Source organism: Brachycentrus maculatus, unplaced genomic scaffold (assembly GCF_059751285.1).
Source record: "Brachycentrus maculatus isolate JH-2025_06_01 unplaced genomic scaffold, ASM5975128v1 h1tg000263l, whole genome shotgun sequence".
In the NCBI taxonomy this organism is placed as follows: Eukaryota; Metazoa; Arthropoda; class Insecta; order Trichoptera; family Brachycentridae; genus Brachycentrus; species Brachycentrus maculatus.
The window spans coordinates 2,028,537-2,047,395 of record NW_028281014.1 but is presented as its reverse complement, the minus strand read 5'-3'; the positions used below and the strand labels follow the sequence as shown (position 1 = coordinate 2,047,395).

The 18,859-nt window shown below is 30.0% G+C and overlaps 2 protein-coding genes across 2 annotated transcripts; one reads left to right on the top strand and one right to left on the bottom strand.

The window, feature by feature from the left end:
- Positions 1–8,388: 8,388 nt before the first annotated feature.
- On the top strand, positions 8,389–14,767 carry LOC148305760 (serine/threonine-protein kinase Nek7-like). The gene is made up of 5 exons (XM_088266193.1): positions 8,389–8,643; positions 9,057–9,276; positions 10,968–11,170; positions 12,299–12,412; positions 13,356–14,767. Exons 1-5 carry the CDS (start codon positions 8,389–8,391, stop codon positions 13,539–13,541), a joined length of 978 nt encoding a protein of 325 aa, XP_088122319.1. The 3' UTR covers positions 13,542–14,767.
- A 720-nt stretch (positions 14,768–15,487) lies between these two features.
- LOC148305759 (uncharacterized) lies at positions 15,488–18,222 on the bottom strand. The gene is made up of 3 exons (XM_088266264.1): positions 17,646–18,222; positions 17,427–17,498; positions 15,488–16,306 (listed from the first exon to the last, which is right to left on the bottom strand). Exons 1-3 carry the CDS (start codon positions 17,767–17,769, stop codon positions 15,603–15,605), a joined length of 900 nt encoding a protein of 299 aa, XP_088122390.1. The 5' UTR covers positions 17,770–18,222; the 3' UTR covers positions 15,488–15,602.
- Between the last annotated feature and the right edge of the window lie 637 nt (positions 18,223–18,859).

Below are 18,859 nucleotides of genomic sequence, written 5' to 3'. Positions count from 1 at the left end.
TTAATATAAGTTCATAGACTAATTATACAAATTTGCAAGCTTACAGAGAATAAATATTTTTTTATTAGAACTACCGTTATTATACTTCATCGTGATTGATTAACACGTCATAGAGCATCGCATCGAGTAGAGCCGAGTACATAATGAGGCGCCTGTAATATTATGTAACGTGATAAGTGATGTATTCTCTAAGCAAGCCGTCCCAATTCTCACGACTTGGGAAGGAGCAAGTAGTGCAGGCTCACCCTGTTCCCGTGACGTCGCGCCGGCCGCGTGACGTCACCCGACACCCGAGCCTGACGTCACCGAGTGCTTGCAGTTTGCTTAGCGATCTTATTTTATTATACGCAGAAACATCCTTGCTATAGTAATTTGCGGTGAGCTATAAGGAAATTTTGGCGGAGAGGGATTTATGTGCCCGATAAACATTGTAATATAATATTATAATAAATTATTGTACATTAATCGATGTTTAACTGTGTAACGAGTGATTTTCTGTTAGTTTAGGACTTACGTATCGCATTATTCATTTGTGAATAAAACTTCTTGAGACTTGATACACTTGCAATATATTATATAATACAAAAACCTGTTGATTGATGTTTGCTAGATTTTACAACTTACTTTAGTGTTTAGCGAGCTCACGATTGATTTCCCCAATTACTGTATATATACGAAGGATTTAGATGTGTACAAATGTAAAAATAGTTACGTTTATTTTACTTATATGTAGATACAGTAAGTTTTTATCTTTTATTTCCTAAATATTTAACATTAGTGCCAAAAGTGACATGATGTGCTAATTGACAGTGTACTATTAAAGGCTTATGGCTAACATTTGTATTATAAGCAAACTATTTTAACATTAAATGTCTTTATATTTATTTAATAGCTACAATTCTACTACCTTGAAAATACATGTTCACTGATATAAAGAAAACTGATCCCCAATATTTATCGTAAAAAAATATTTTACTTGGGCTTTAATAATTTCTCTTACATTTACTTATTCAATCATTTCTGTAATGAATAGTGGACATTTTATCACTAACCGATGAAAAAATACATTGATATTTATGTTAAGTTGATAATAAAGTTTATTGAATATCTCAAATTATTAAAATTCCCATAAAATACGCATAAATAACTTATCAATAGACTTAAGACATATTGACAATCGGAAATCAAAATTTTAATTTTTTTTCGAATAATTTTTAATGCATTTTTTGAAGAGTAAATACTTTGAAATTAAAATGTTTGTATTGACACATTTTCTTTGAATATTTAATATTAATTTTTGTGACAAAAAACTATGAGATAATTACTATAATAATGAACTAAAAGACACGTTTTTTCTACTTGAATCAAACAACTATTTGAACTAATATTATAAAATATAAGTCCATAAAACAATAAAAGTCAATTAAAATGTATTAAATTGGGTACAACTGAGCTCACTTATCGTTTTATTAATCAAATATCTTAATTTATAAGCGGTTTGGTGGATATAATTTTTAAAACACTATACATATATTGATATATTGCTATTATTTTAACAATCATTTATCTAATGTCTTAAATATTTATTTGCAGAAGTCTATATTATACTTAATTCATTCCAAATTTACGAATCTACTGAATAATTTGATGAAAAAATCTGTGGCTGCTAAAGTAGCTAAAGCTACTGGTGAATTTTTTAAACTGTTGGAGACTAAAATATTTAAATAATAAAAAAAAAACTAAAATTAATGATTCTCTAAAACGTTTGAATGAAATCCAAGGTAATTTTAATGAAATTTTAATGACCAAGCAGATTCGTAAATATTTCACATTATTTCGTGTTTTTTTTTAAACTTTTTTATTGAAATCTGGATTATCATGATTGTTTAAAGTTTAAATTTACAATTCATTTTCTTACTTATAATCCCATACTGTTTTATTATACTAATAATTTATTGATTGATTTTTCTTATCATTTTCAATTTTCTTAACGGTGTCGCTTATATAATTTTAAAAAACATGTGTTGACAACAATAAAAATAAATAGCGTAGTTTCCAGTAAGTTTCTGATAATATTGTGCTTCCAATGAATTCTATAGGTAATTACTAATTACTATAAATATTTAGTACAAATCATGCAGTAAGAGCTGTATAAATAGCTTACTTCAATGTCGTGTGAATTTTAATAAAGAAAATAATATTGCTTTTATAAAAATTATCATTCATTTCGTCAAAATTAATAATAATAAATTATTATAACCACAGGATTATGACTATTAATTGAGATAGAAATTTGTAGTTAAATATATACTTGCAGCTTTAAAAAAGATTGCAGTCATTTTGTCGTCGCTTGAAAAAACGCCTCCAACTTCGTAAAAAACGTTTTTAGTTTACTTTTATTTTAAATTTGAATAACATATTTGTTTTTTTTTATACCCATTTTAAGTTATAATAATAGGCTATTATTTTTTATTTGAGCAATTCAAGTTTGATATTGGTATTTGTTTATAATTAAAACTAAACGTCTTGAAGTTACAAAAAGCTTATTTTCGCCCCGGAAACCTTTAAAAACTGAAATATTTTCCAACCAAAAATGACGCTCTTATTAAATTTATATTATTCATATTTGTATATCAATTCAGGAATTTCGATATATAATAAAATTTGTCTTTAAAAGGTTAACATTTTCTGCAATTTTAAGGAAATAAAGTGAAAATTTGGAAATAAAAAATAACTCATTCATCGCTTGGTCTCAAATAATTTTTCACTAAATACAAATGTTTTTTGTAAAAATTTAAAGAAAATATGGGCTAAACGATTCGATTTATATGTGTTTTTATATCTGTTAATATAAATACGAATATACGAAGTTATTGAGATGTTTGTTTTCATGACCTAATATTTTAAACTTTAAGTGTTGTGAAATTTACAAAAAAATACGGATTGAGCAATAAATTTTACACGTGAATAGAATACTCTCCGTCCTAATGAGCTGATGACTTTTTTTGCTATTTGTAGTTTCGAATTGAATGCAAACCATAGAAATGATGAAAGGTTATGTAATTTCAATAATATTGTTGAGTTTTTTGGCCATTATTTATTAATAATTTTCTCTAAATTCATTGCTGAAAAATGCTTAATATAAAATGGGGTAAATCTAAATGGTTTGCTTAAAATTATAATATAAAAATTTACGCACTTGACATAACATTTATTTATCTTTTCACATATTTCTAATCGCTTGTGAATATACAATTAATTCTTGTTAAAGTTGTTGTTAGGAATATTGTTATATTGTATTAATCACCAAAATGTGTATAAAATATAGTTTTGGTAAGACACGCTTGTTAGGGTTTCATTTTGCGTAAGATACTGTACTGATTACGGATGACACGTGTTACTGAGCTGTTGATACAAAATATGACTGTTTAAATGCTAAGTGTAAAGATTTTTGATGAAAACATATCTGTCATTGCCTTACGCCTCATTTCGGGCGCTTTATTCGAGGGTTGTCTTCTGCGAACATTCCTTGACTTCACTATTTTGGCAATATAATGTATTTCACATGATTCCATTATATTTCTGTCCCCAATAAAACTAATACATTACCGTTCTACATATTACCTTTACATTACTGTTCTACATATTACCATTATATTTACGTTCTACATATAACGATTACATTCCCGTTATACATATTACCTTTACAATACTGTTCTACACATTACCATTATATTTACGTTTTAAATATAACGATTATATTACCGTTATACATATTACCTTTACATTACTGTTCTATTCATTACTATTATATTTACGTTCTAAATATAACGATTACATTACCGTTATACAAATACAATCTATATATTACGAAAGTATGTCCATTCATATTCATCTTAGATTGTTCAGACACTCACCACCGATCAGATGGCTTTTCTCAACATTATCAAAAGAGAAATTGGCATCTAATATTAATCAAATTAAATCATTTTATCAATATATTTTAGTATTTCACTTTTTTCTTTTTCAATAATTTATGTTTTATACTGAATTTAATAAGTGAAATACAATGAATAACCTGTAATTAATTTTTTAAAGAAAAAAATAAACAATATTTTCTTGACTACGGTCTTTCAGATACAATATCATAATCATTCGCAAAAGTACATATTTTTTAGTACGTTGTATGGATTTTTTTTATTAAAAAAATTCTGTTGATTTAAATATAAAATAACAAAAATCAAATTGTATTGCTGAAAAACAATGATTTTTTAATATCTATTTTCAGGTAATTCGTTATTTTCTTACTAATTGAAATCCGCACGAATTTACTCTCGATCCTTTGTTCTTCGCGATAAATTGTTTCACACATTCAGAGAAAATTAAAACGTATGAACAACTGATTTCTATACTTTTCAGTCCGACCTTCTTCAAAAGCGAAGGTAAAAATAACTAAAGACTTGAAGTGAGTAAAAAGGCTACAAGGCTCATCTCTGACATCAATATTAACGGTATTGAATTAAGTATTCCGTCCGAATGTCGTTAGATAATATAGCTTAAACGTTTCAAGACAACACCATTCAATATGATCATTATGTTCAGTTTCTTAAATCATGACTGCTATACGGATACCATATTCTTTTAACATTCAATTATAAAAATATGATTTTTCTATAACAGTTTGTATTTTACGAAAAACCTAGTATTTTGAGGCCTTTTCAACAAACAAAGAGTAATAAAGATTTGTAAAAGTTATAAAGACTTGTAAATTTGCATGTGAAACCATTTTTGAGATATTCGCAAATATTTCAATTATTCTCAATCTATCAATCAATCAATGTAGTTAATGCTTAATATCTTAAATATGATACAAACTTTCCTCTTTTGATTTATTTATCATATATTCCCTTTATTTTATCTTCTCCTCTTATTGCTAAACTTTGACTTTCTTACCAATACTTTGAGAATCAATAAAAATCAATCCACAATATTTTTATTTATTAAATAATTTACTGTATATTGTAACTTCTTTCAATTCTTGTAATTTTTTTCTCACTCACGTGTACAGTCACTGTCTGCCCACTAATTTCAAATATCTGTTTAAGGTACCAATAGCATACAATAGAGTAAACAATTGTTTCACCTTGTTAGGGCATTATCAAACGATAATGACTTAACAAGGTGAAACAATTGTCACGTATTTTATTTTTATGTGTTTTTAAAAATAAAAACATACAACTTCGTAGACCCTAAAAATCAGTGTTTAACTTAAAACATAAATTATTGAGTTCTACAAATTAAACGCAAAATGACTAAATAAATAAACTGTTATTATTTTTCGTATCACAAATCTACTAATACTCATGTTTGTTGAAATAGACCTCAGTTAAGATTTATAACTCTTCAATGTGAATTATTATTTCTACGATATCACAAAATATGCTTATGCAATATCAATATGGATTTGCGCTTATTATCTGATAATTTTGAAAACCGTTCTCTGTTTTAATAACCTCCCATTGTCATCAATCATCTTCACACAACTGAATAATAAAGTAGATTGATGTGTTGCAAATAGTACTTTATGAACGGAACATAGAAGGTCCAGTAAAAACTTCATGTACGCTTAATTTACATATAGAAAAATCCTTCTTATGCGTGGAAATTTTGTAAAATAAACATTGTAAATATGAACCATTTTATAAACAAATAATATATATAATACAAACATATAAACACAATCACCCACTTGTCACTTGTATTTTTCTTAATTACGTATTAATATTTCATATGCATTTATATATTTACTAAAACAAATTTATATATTAAAAATGCAGCGTAATATTTTCTGCTGATATATTGCAATATTCTAAAATATTTGTAATAGGACAAATTCATTACATTCCAAATACGCTATACATCAATGTCTTTAGTTAACAAGAACGCCTCGGTAAATAGAAACTAACGTTAAAGATCGATGTGTAGCTGATACTACCTATGGCATACCTAACTATGTGTTAAAGTTTTTTGTATTTAATAATATTTAACTCATAAGTCGTTATATGATGTAAATTGTTACATAAATAATTAAACTAGAGAATCAATGCATTATGTAAAATAAAACAACAATCATATTAAAACAATATTAACGGAGTAAATCATGATGTACGATCACTTTTAACAAAACGACAAATTAATGATTGTGAATTGTCAATACCTAAAGAAAAATAGTAAAATTGTTTAATTTTTGAAACGGAATTTTTATTTACATCACTTTTGTATCACTTCTACCCGTTTTTCCTTTCATCCCCATCCACACCAACATGGTGCACAGGTGCAACATCGAATCTAAGCGGAGTAAGCTTGGAGAGGAGTGGAATATTTTTGATGGGATGCAGATGACGTATGTAAGGGAGCTCGAGATATAGGGCATAACTGTTATATTGGAAAAGAAATGGAGGAGAAATACTAAGTAGGAAGAAGAAAAATAGCAGCAAGGACTTAAGCACAATGAGTTACAAACCCGTATTTGTACATATTAGTTACATTTGTCCCCGGTTTTCTCTACAGTATGGAGGGTGTATTCTAAGAAGTGACAAATGAAAAAAAAGCAGGTAAAGAATGCAATTGCATTTTATTAGTCTGTATATTTAAAACCACAGAAATTCAAGTGACCACAGAAATTCAAGTGATGATGAGGATGTCTATCGATGTATACAGATTATAAATTATATATCGATCATTTGGTCCATAAACAATTTATTCTACGAAAGATTGTTTTTCTCGGAAAAAACAAAAACAAAAACACAAAAACCAGGGTTTTTAGCCCGTCGTGTATTATTTATATATGTAAAAGTATAAATTAAATATGTAAATTCACACTTTGTGATACTGCGCCTGCCATTTTTAGCACGCAATCTGTGTAACATAGTAGAACATAACAAAGAATGTTATAAATAAACATACAGTCGAACCTTTCATAACGAGTAATTCGCATAACGAGCAAAAAAATGTGAAAAATTTCCTCACTTAACGAGCGACATTTCGCATGACGAGTTAGAGAAAAGTCACGTCCCTTTTTCACAACATTAACTTGTGAGCCGGGACTTCTGCGCCAGTCAAAACAAAAATGTTTCGCATAACGAGTAAGATTCCGGAATGAATTATGCTCGTTATAAGAGGTTCCTTTGTATATAAAACATGAAATTCAAAAAATTGTTAAATTTAAATAGAAAAGTAATAAAACGTGGTAATCATACTTTTTATTTTATTTTAATAAAATAACATTGAAAAAATACGATACTGGAATTGATTTTTAAAGGTCAGAGATTAATATCATGGCAAAAACATGAGAATATTCAAAGTAAGCGTATGCACGCTATAAAACAAACAACGCTCAATGTGTAAAAATATTGATTAGTAATTATTATAATATTTTCCTATTGAGTTATTCTAGACATGTCACTCGAGTCTCCAACTAGTACCAAAACACACGTTTTGTAAACTTAATTTGCATATTATTTAGTAAGGTCTAATGAACATTAATTTATTTTATTTATTGTTTCGGCATTAACTTTGTGGTAAGACATGTTACAATGATTAAAGAAAACACTTGTTTTTTACCACTTGAGTTTTATTATAGACTACATGTTTCAGAAGTTAATCTTCCATCATTCAGGTCTGTATAGTAACTAAAAAATAAAATATAAAATTGTTCTATAAATAAGGAGAGGGGAAAGTAAGGGGAACGGGTTAGTCAAGGGGCGGAGTTTGAAAACAAAGGAAAAATGGAAAGCAAAGGTGAAGAATTTTGAAACAATATATTATTTAATAAATTATTATTAGAATTTAGGTTTTTTTGGATTTCTAAATTTTCAAGATAATTCATAATTTGGCCTTTATATGGAACAAGGTGTAATAATTTTAATTTATGAGAGTGAAATGAGATACTAATAGATACTAATCACTTATTTCACTCTCATAAATTAAAATTATTACACCTTGTTCCATATAAAGATCAAATTATGAATTATCTTGAAAATTTAGAAATCCAAAAAAACCTAAATTCTTATAATAATTTATTAAATAATATATTGTTTCAAAATTCTTCACCTTTGCTTTCCATTTTTCCTTTGTTTTCAAACTCCGCCCCTTGACTAACCCCTTCCCCTTACTTTCCCCTCTCCTTATTTATAGAACAATTTTATTTTTTAGTTATTATACAGACCTGAATGATGGAAGTTTAACTTCTGAAACATGTAGTCTATAATAAAACTCAAGTGGTAAAAAACAAGTGTTTTCTTTAATCATTGTAACATTAATTTAAATATAGGTGATTCATAAAACAGGGTTGATTATAATATCAACATATAATTTATCATCATTATTATGATTACACCGACAAAGTTCACGGAAGATAGCGATGACGAGGTCGAGGAGCTTGCCTTGTCTTGCAGAGGTAAATATCGCTCATTGGAGCAATTTCACATTGAAAAGAAAATTGGACGGGGCCAATTTTCCGAAGTGTATCGTGCTGTTGTCATAGAAGAAGGAAGACATGTTGCAATAAAGAAAATACACTTCTATGACATGGTAGACGCAGTTGCGAGGATTGACTGTCTCAAGGAAATTAATTTACTGCAGGTAGGTACTATTTAAAAATAATTAATACGATAAATATTTGTCAGCCTCCTTAGTGTAAGGGTCAGCACGCTCGGCTACCGTTCTGGAGATCCCGGGTTTCATTCCCAGGGGGGGTCAAATAAATATAAGTGATTTTTTTTCACTGCAATATTTATTCAATATTACCCTGGACTTGTATTTATTCAATATTTATTCAATATTACCCCGGGGTGGTACCTGAAGCGGAGGGCTGATCACCTTTCCTTCATGTGTTAACGATCAAGATAACACTGCGTTTATATGATGCAATGCCCTATGCACCATTGGGGTACGGATAATGGCTTGAAGAACACTGTCAGAAACGTCCTCTCACTGGATGACTGCCAAATAAAAAACAAACATCACCAAATAAAATAGTATATTCTCGTACGTAGCAACTGTCCCATGTTAACATCATCTCGTACCTGGGGTCGTTCGTATCCTCGCGCCGCCTGCACGTGGTGCTGGAGTTGGCCGAGGGCGGGGACCTGGGGCGGCTGCTGCGCACGGCGCGCCGGCGGCGCCGCCTGCTGCTGGAGCCCGTCGTGTGGCGCTACTTCGTGCAGGTCTGCGCCGCCCTGGACCACATGCACGCCAAGAGGATAATGCACAGAGGTGATTCAGTCAAATCGGGATACAATTTCGTTTCACATTTTCAATAAATTTTGCTACTTAGTTTAAAAAAATGCTTTGCAAGAGAAGGTCTGTCAGGAAGCCTAGATGCTTCTGTATCAGATCTGGGAATGCGGTGGGACAGCTTTCAATATAGTTCATAGAGGTCCGCCTCCGTAGTGTAATGTTCGTCGCACTCGGCTACCGTTCTGGAAGTCCCGGGTTCGATTCCCAGAGGGAGGTATTAAATATCATACTATAATATTTATTAAATATCACCCTGGATTGGTACCTGAAGCGTAGGGCTGATCACCTTTCCTTAGCGTGTTAACGATCAAAGATAACACTGCATTTATATGATGCAGTGCCCTATGCACCATTGGGGTGCGGATAAGGGTTCGAATGAAATGAAAACATAGAGGTCAGTGGCGTGCAAAGATACTTAATTAGGGTAGGCAGTGTAATGGTCGGCACGCTCGGTTACCTGCCGTTCTGGAAGTCCCGGGTTCGATTCCCAGGGGGGGGGCAAATAAATATTAATAATTTTTTTTACCCTTATATTTCATAGTACTCTGAACTGGTCCCTGAAGCGCAGGAGTGATAACTTTACATTCATTTAAGTAATGGTCAAGATAACACTGCGTCAATACGACGCAGTGCCCTATCCACTATTGGGTGTGAATAAGGGGTTAGAGGCAATCGAGGTAGGTAGTAAGGTAAGCTAGGTTAGCTAAGTTAGAATAGGCACAGCTTTTGTGCCTATTTGAAATACAAGCCCCTGACAGAGGTATATATATCTTTCTCCTCATTACTGAAGGTTATGACCCTTGTCGAAGCAATGACTCTTCTCTAGTTATCCCTTGACTGCGCTGCACGTAGCGCTCCAACCACCGAGATGTACTAGCTTGGTTTATGGTACCAATGTCTAAACAACACAAAATGCCCTACCCTCTTCTACTGATGCAGAAGGTCTGCTGATGATTGTCAATAGTCCGGCTTCTCCTGAGGAGTTTTACATGGCTTTTTCCCAGCAATGAGCAAATGCTGAGAAGTTCCTGATTGGACCACACTAGATTATCCATCCTGTTCCCAACACAGAATAAAATAAAACATATTTTTTTTTAGTTACAAGAAACAAAAATTCACTTAATGATCTATATTATAGATCATTCAGTGGATTTTTGTTTATAGATTCTATAAACCTTGTACTTGTTAGCAAGGTAAATAATAAATGCAATTCACATTTTTAAATAAACAGCAAGGTATATATTTTTCATTTTACTTATTTATTTATTGAACGGCTAATGCCTTTAACATATATACATATACAGTATCTAATATACAAAATAATTTTCATTCATCCCCTTTTCCGCACTTGATGGTGCATAGGACACTGCATCATATAACTTTGGTTTTGATTCAATAAAGGGAACTTAATCATAAACGCAATCGTTTTGAACGAAAGATTGATACCCATTGTCAACTAATACAAGCTTTTAATAATAAAAAATGTGAAAACCTCACATCATTTTAATATTCACTTTGGAATGCGTAGTACAGATATTTTTGCTTTCATGTAATTAAGTTGTTATGAAGACAACACTGTATTCGATATAGTGCCCTTTACAGTATTGGGTCCAGATACACCAGGGACAAAGAAGCAAAATGTTTTGATATTGATTTTTTTCATCCAGATATAAAGCCTGAGAACGTATTCATTACTTCCGAGGGAGTAGTGAAACTCGGTGACCTCGGTCTAGGAAGGTTCTTCAGTCACAAGACGATGGCGGCACATTCCCTCGTGGGGACTCCTTACTACATGAGCCCCGAGCGCGTGAAGGAACAGGGGTACAGCTTCCAGTCCGACATCTGGTCACTAGGCTGCCTGTTATACGAAGTGAGATAACACACTTATGGCTGTATTTCACAATTTTGATCATTAAAATATATTTGTTTTTAAACACAATGACAAACTTACCACTCACAAAACTTATTATTTAATATCTTCTGATATTTTTTGTTATTTTCACCATTGAATATTCGTCATATAATTTATATAAATTTAATGTAATATTTGAAGAAATAACTTTGTGATTTTCCATTTTATAATTAAATTATAACATTATTTTATTATAACTTAATTATAATGTCTACTGGTTTAGAAGCTAACCTCTTCTTTTTCAAGACTGATTAATACTTGATTAATACTATAAAAGTATTAAATCAGTCTTGAAAAAGAAAAGGTAAGCTTCGAAACCGTTAGGCATTATAATTAAGTTACAAAAAAATATATAGTGATTTTAAAACAAAGTTATATTTTCATTATAGAATATAAGTCAAGTATCGATCATAAAATAATTATCTTTATAATAATCAGGGTTCAAACTGTTACTGTACGATATACGTATGTACAAATGAAACCTTACATTAGACGGATAAAGTAAATTGTCAAACCAACCAATTTAAATTTTAAAATGTTCTATGGAAAATTTCTGAAATATTTATAGCAATTTCTCCTAAAAGAAAAAAAAGTTAGATAAGATTTAAAATAATACAAAATAATTATTATCAGGATGGACATATTGAAAGAATAGCACAAAGGATACAGGATAGTAGAGGAAATAATGGATGTAATATGAATAAGACCAGGATACAGTGAATGAGGATCAGGGTGTGCATACTCGGTAAATTAGTCAAACTATTAACAGATTCGTAGAACATGGTAGCTTATATCAAACAAAAATTCTGTCATGATAAAAGCATTCTACACCAAATCTTTACTGCCAAAATATTAACCCTTTTTCAGAAGAACAATGTATATGCCGATTTGCAATGAACCATTTCGATACATTGCGAGAATCAAGTAATTGTGTAAGGGAAGTGGAGTATTTTTTGACAGTAAAATCTGATAATGCAAACAATAATAAACTTACATTATCAAATAAGTTGTATATAATTCTTTATGAAAAAACAAATAAAAACTTGATTATTTTTATAACATAAGAAAAACTCTCATGTTTTCTAGATGGCTGCATTAAAATCACCTTTTTACGGAGACAAAATGAATTTATTTTCACTTATACAAAAAATAGAGCATTGTGACTATGAACCATTACCAGCATATGCTTATTCAGAACAGGTAAATAAATATTTTATTATACTTTTAATATTTATTCATCAGACACTGGATTATTGACCCTATGGGTGATATATTAATAAATATTATAGGTGTCTCAACTTCGAGACGAAGTATCTATAGTATTTTTAAACGAAAAAATATGGAAATCTGAGCATCCCAGGGCTTATGACCTGAGGCCTTAGGCTTATGGCTTATAAGTATTTAACTGGTCAAATTGTCGTGAAAAAAAAATAACATCATGTTTTCAGCCGTTTTTCAGCATGTGGATATAATCCGGGATTTAGATCTTGCATACAAATAAAAGGATCTCTCCTAAGTAAAACCTTTTCTCAATCCAACATAGATGACTGTTGTGAGCTCATATGTACAGCGTCACGAGATTGATTAATATATATATGTATATATATATATATATATATATATATATATATATATATATATATATATATAATATATATATATATATATATATATATATATACATAAATATATATATATATATATATATATATATATATATATATATATATATATATATATATAATATATATATATATATATATATATATATATATATATATATATTATATATATATATATATATATATATATATATATATATATATATATATAAAAGAGTTCCAAAAATTCGAGTACTGTGGTTGTTAATCATGGCTAGAATTGGTGAATGTTGCATGTATGTAAAGTGATCACTTAACCAGCCTATGATAATAGGTCATAAGCCATGTAAATACACAGATTTCTATATTATTCTTCATCTTTGTTGAGATGTCAAAATGATTTTCATTTCATGTTATGGTGCAAATTGACTACTATACACAAGAATTTATAGTTGCATTAGTAATTTTGCTTTTATATTTTGACTAACCACAAATGATTCTTTTTGGACCTAATATCTGATTGGCGGCATTACTATTCTTAGTACCGGAGCTTGGTGGCCGCATGCATCAGAGCAGAGCCACTCGAGAGACCGAGTATAGGTTATGTGTACACCGTGGCCAGACAGATGAACTCCTTTCCGAATACCGATCAGCCGACATCATCCACCAGCGAACCGAGGACCTCAAAACCTTACTCATTTGCAAAAAATAACTACGATAATAATTAATCAATGAAAAAATCTACACAGAACAAAAACTAAGATATTAGTTTTCATCACTTCATTGTTTATTGTTTCATATACCAATATTTAAAATTGTATTAAATATACCACCAATATCTTAAATATACACATCAAAATTTATATAGTTTTAATTTAAATTTCCAGTCACTAAAAATTTGTGAATAAACATAAATAGACCACAAAAAATTATATTACACAAGTGTCCCTACAAAACATTTTCATGTAAAATCAGGTGAAAAACTGCATGACTAATATTACAATTAAAATATGTTTTATATTTTGGTTGTCACATACATGTGACGTTTTTATTACAAATGCAAATAATTATTTCCATCCGTATTTGTGATTCTCAACATTAATAACATTTTTAAATTTTTATTATTAAATTTATAAAAACCACTATTTCTTCAAATCTATTGCGAAAAGTGTTTGAACGCATTCAAATTTGAAATCAAGCATCTTTATATGATGTACGATAATGATGAAATAGTGGTATTTACCAGGTAAAACTTCAATAAATAATGGATAGATATTACCACAAAGTGACTGCTGAAATAATTAATAAAATAAACAATATGTTTTTATATTGGTTTGACTAATATTTGTTTTCTTCTAGATTACTGCTGGTAGGAAAACTTAGGTTATGATGCATTGCAATTATACACATGTTTCAACAACATTTTAGACTGTATTTCAGAATGCAATTTCTCATATATTTCCAGATCTAAGCAGTAAGCATCTAAAGATCATGAAAGTCAAAGATGCGCAAGTCCCAGACAAAAACTCCTGTCAAATTTTAATTATCTAGATAAATAATTTAATTATCTAGATAATAAAAGTACATAAATTGAATCACATATTATTTTTATTTGCCTATTGAATTCAGTAAATGATTTCATGGTATGTTTCTAATTTTTTATAAGAAAACATACTATGTTACATATGTTTTGAACATTAACATATTTAACTGGTTAGTGCTGTCAACAAGTTGACTCTTTGCATTTTGCAAATTTGTAAACATTAAGTGTCCATATAAAAAATTTAAAAAAGTATTGGATAATAAACAAAAACATTAAGCGTGTGGATAAATATGGCCTTCATCTACAGTGGAACCCCGAAGATCCGAGGTCGAGGGAAATACAAACAAGGTTTTAAAGAAAAACATTTGTAGAAAAACATTTTTCAAAAAACACACAAAGACTGAAAAAAGAACACATCGCTCACTCCTTTCAAGAACGTCATAAATCAAAAATCGTCAATTTTCAGTTGTGCATGTTTTCGGAATGCCCAAAAAATGTACTATATCCCAGCAAAAGAGGCATATTTTTAACATAATATTTACCCGCTACAGGGCACAAAATGTTGTTTTTGCATTTTGAAGAAAATGTATTGTTTAATTATTTTTATAAATAAATTTAATATTTTTCAAATGTAGAAAAAACCTTCAGGTTTTACCTAAAAAGATCTGTTGCACGGTAAAAAGTTCAATAAGTGGCTTGATATTTATTTTTAATACATTGTGTTTTATTTTTAAACTTTAAAATCGTTCTCCTGAAAAATCAAGTATTTTGATTTATGACGTTCTTGAAAGGAGTGAGCGACATGTGTTACTCCATTAATTATTATTTATAACCTAATTTACTTTTAAAATTATTAAAAGTTAGTAAAATATACAGTACTGGACCTGTATTGCTGCTTAGTACTTCGCGAGGGGCCGATAACCAGAAAGTCTCTAATGACTTTACATATCGTACGCGGAGCGTATGTTGAATATTAGGCGGCATAGGGTGGTACGTAAAACGTAACTGCTTAGTTTAAAGTACTATGTATGACCTATATTACAAATTTCTCAGCTAATCCAAACTTTTCGAAATCCGAACAGACCACAGTTCCGATAAGGTAGGATTTCCGGGGTTCCACTGCATATAAATTTTAAAATTGCTCCATAAAAATTATTCTTGAAATTTACCATCAATAACTGGTATTCAAAGTGTTTACACTGTTTGATTAAAACAAAAAACATCTTAGGAGACACATTTAAAAACATTAGTCATCATTTTGCAATATTTCCATAACATCACTTTTCTTCATATTATTGACATTAAGTAAAAGGTCTTTTAAAATCTTATTTCGCTCCCGTTGAATGTAATTATTTTCTAGCATAGATTGCGATATTCTGTTGAGAGCTTCGAGTTGTCGTTCTTGCACGTTTATCCAGTTTTCATTCAAACTGAATGATTCATCTTGCCCCGCCACTTGCTTGGGAGACTTGGGAGAATTTTGAGGAGATGAGAAGGTAACATCGGCATTCATTTGTTCTGATTTTACTCTGGGTGAACTCCAGATGTTAGGCAAAGCGGTGTTTTCTTCGCTGATCGGTGAAGCGGGTTGGGCTAGATCCGTAGACTTCTTCTTTTTGAAGGGGGGAGGAGCATTGTAATTGTGCCTCTTCAAAAGATCGTCTCCAAAGATTGTTTCCAAATAATGAAAATGTTCCCAGTTAGTAGAATTAGGATTATCTTTGTCTCTGTAAATAGCCGATCGGTATCTCCTCTTGAGGTTTCTCATTTTGCGATCTAAGATCTCTTCGGACACCGAACCGAAACCATTTTCTTCAAATTCTCTTTTTACCTCGGTCCATAAAGTTTTTCTTTTCTTTTCTGGGTCACGAAAATCCCTGCAGCGTTTTATTATCATGTCCAGAAGAAATTTTGTAGCTCTCGGGGACCAACGATGCTGCAGGTCGTCCTCTGAAAATAATAGATTTAATTATTTTTTAGACTAACGTAACAATAATTACATAACTAACATGATAATAATTTGACAACAACTTTTATAGAAGAGACTGAACTGATTGTTCTTCAGCGTGTACCTAGACTTCCATTTTCTTATCTTAATAAAAACTTACTTTTACATGTTAAGATATTAGTGTAATATTTACATTTCCCTTAAAAATTAAAACTTTTAAGGTTTTTAAAATGAATATTTTAAAACGCATGAATTACTTGTCAATAATTTAATGAATCGTCCGACAAACATTGTAGCTGCCAAAAAATCATAAAATTTACAAGCATCTAAAGTGGGCTTGCATATAGCAGTACATTTTTTTGATAATTAAAAAAAAACTTAGTGCACTTGCAATGTTATTCGAGCAACACATTCAATTGTTGTTTATTTATGTATTCAGTATTAAAATGATCGCCAAAAAAATGTTATAAATCCATAAAGAATTGATTAATATTGTGAGTTAATTCCATAAATCACTCACTCCTTTCAACAACGTCATAAATCAAAAAACTTACATCGTTTTTAAAGTTTAAAAATATAATAAAATATATTAAAAATAAACATCAAGCCACTTATTGAGCTTTTTACTGTGCGACAGATCTTTTTGGGTAAAACCTGAAGGTTTTTTCTCCATTTGAAAAATATTTAGTAAACCTATTTAAAAAAATAATAAAACAATACCTTTTCTTCAAAATGCAAAAACAACACTTTCTGTCCTGTAGCGGGTAAATATTAAGTTAAAAATATGCTTTTTGCTGGTGCAGTACATTTATATAGTACATTTTTTATTATTGTATGTATTATAGTACATTTTCTTGGCATTTCGAAAACATGCACAACTGAAAATTTATGATTTTTGATATATAACGTTGTTGAAAGGAGTGAGCGAAATGTTTAAATATAAGTTTGAATACAAAGGTTCAATAACATAATTAATTGGTAAATTTTGATTAGACCAGAAAAAACATAAATAATCACGCAAAATAAAGAGATAATAACCTCTAGTAATTTCTTAATTTTTGTAAGAATTCATGCTATAATTTACAAGAGGTAACATTATTTTTTAATATCAATTTCACTTACCAAATTTATACTCTTGCTTTGGTTTCGGCTCATCTACATGTTTTCCAATGTATTCAATAAAGTAGTCTGAATCTAAAAATAAAATATATTTGGGTTTTAAACAATGGCATAGTTATAACACGATGGAATATTCAACTTTATTCTCGTATTCCTTAAACGATGTTACGAGTTATGATGCCAAATAATGGTTTGTATCGTATTATTACACAGTCAACTAACCTTTTTGAAGTTGATCGTGAACATCAGCGCTTTCTGTAACACTATAATATACTCCATTATATTCGTAAATATGTTTGTATACTATTTCACCGGGTTCTACTTTTTCCTCGATGTCTCTTGACATGATCGAATAAAAATTGGGAAAATTAAACGACACAAGACTAAAGTACAAATGTTTTGAAAACAAACGTCAAATTTTAAATGTCAGAATAGCGATCAGAAAGTTTGGTCCAAGATCAGTCCATGGTGATCATGATCAACCAGATTGAACAAACACGATCACCTCAAAATGGCGACAAGCGTTCATTTGCGATGGTCACGCAATCGACGTACGATCGGGGCTGCGTTCAAAATGAATGACGCCGGTAAACGATGAACGCCCGCCAAAATCAAAACGGATTGCACTAAAAGCCTCACTTTTGAGAAGAAAGAAAAATGTTTCAGTACATGTATTCTAACGTTTAATATAATTAATCGCTAGCTGAATTCCATTTTTTAATATTTAAAATAAATAAACAAGCATATACATATGATCAAAACTGACAATTCAGCGATCACGATGAACACAGGTGACGATGAATTTGACGCAACTTACGTTACACCGGATTTCGATCGACCAACTCCGCGCATGCGCCGCCCTTGCAATTTTATCAAAAAGGTTGCGTTTAGAAAGAAATCAAAGACCGTGTTTACGTCATATGTCCACATTTGAAGGTACCAATATTCAAAATATTTTGTGGTAAAAAACTTATTTAATGTTTTTATCCTATCCTACTTTCACAGATTCTTTAAATATAAAGTTTATGAAAAATTATGAACTTTTTTTTAAATTAACTAACGTCCAAGTGATTCTGAAATCTAGCTACGGCTTATGAAACACCGCTTATCATGATATTATTTTTAATACTTTTCTCCAAAAAAAAACTTATTGGAAAAAATAATAAATTTATTTTTATTATTTTTATTATTTTAAGGTCATAATCGAGTTCAACAGTCATCTAAAATAAATTGTAAGATAATTCATCAGTGTTTAATAACAGGATTATTGCAGTATTTATCATGATTTCGACTTCAGCAAATTATAGGTCAAAGTAGAAGTTTCTCAGTCTCGTGTAGATATCTTTTTAACATTTAAGATCATTTATCCGAGATGGAAGTTTGAAATAAAATAAATGAATTTCTTTCTACTGTAAATTGTTATTGTATATATTGTA

Bases quoted from the DNA above. Each gene is read 5' to 3' on its own strand.
- LOC148305759 (XM_088266264.1), bottom strand. From the start codon at position 17,769: ATGTCAAGAGACATCGAGGAAAAAGTAGAACCCGGTGAAATAGTATAC. The intron at 17,499-17,645 runs GTTAGTTGACTG...TTTTATTTTTAG, and splicing joins TCACGATCAACTTCAAAAAG to ATTCAGACTACTTTATTGAA. The intron at 16,307-17,426 runs GTAAGTGAAATT...TATTATTTTCAG, and splicing joins AAAGCAAGAGTATAAATTTG to AGGACGACCTGCAGCATCGT.
- LOC148305760 (XM_088266193.1), top strand. From the start codon at position 8,389: ATGATTACACCGACAAAGTTCACGGAAGATAGCGATGACGAGGTCGAG. The intron at 8,644-9,056 runs GTAGGTACTATT...TCTCGTACGTAG, and splicing joins AGGAAATTAATTTACTGCAG to CAACTGTCCCATGTTAACAT. The intron at 9,277-10,967 runs GTGATTCAGTCA...TTTTTCATCCAG, and splicing joins CAAGAGGATAATGCACAGAG to ATATAAAGCCTGAGAACGTA.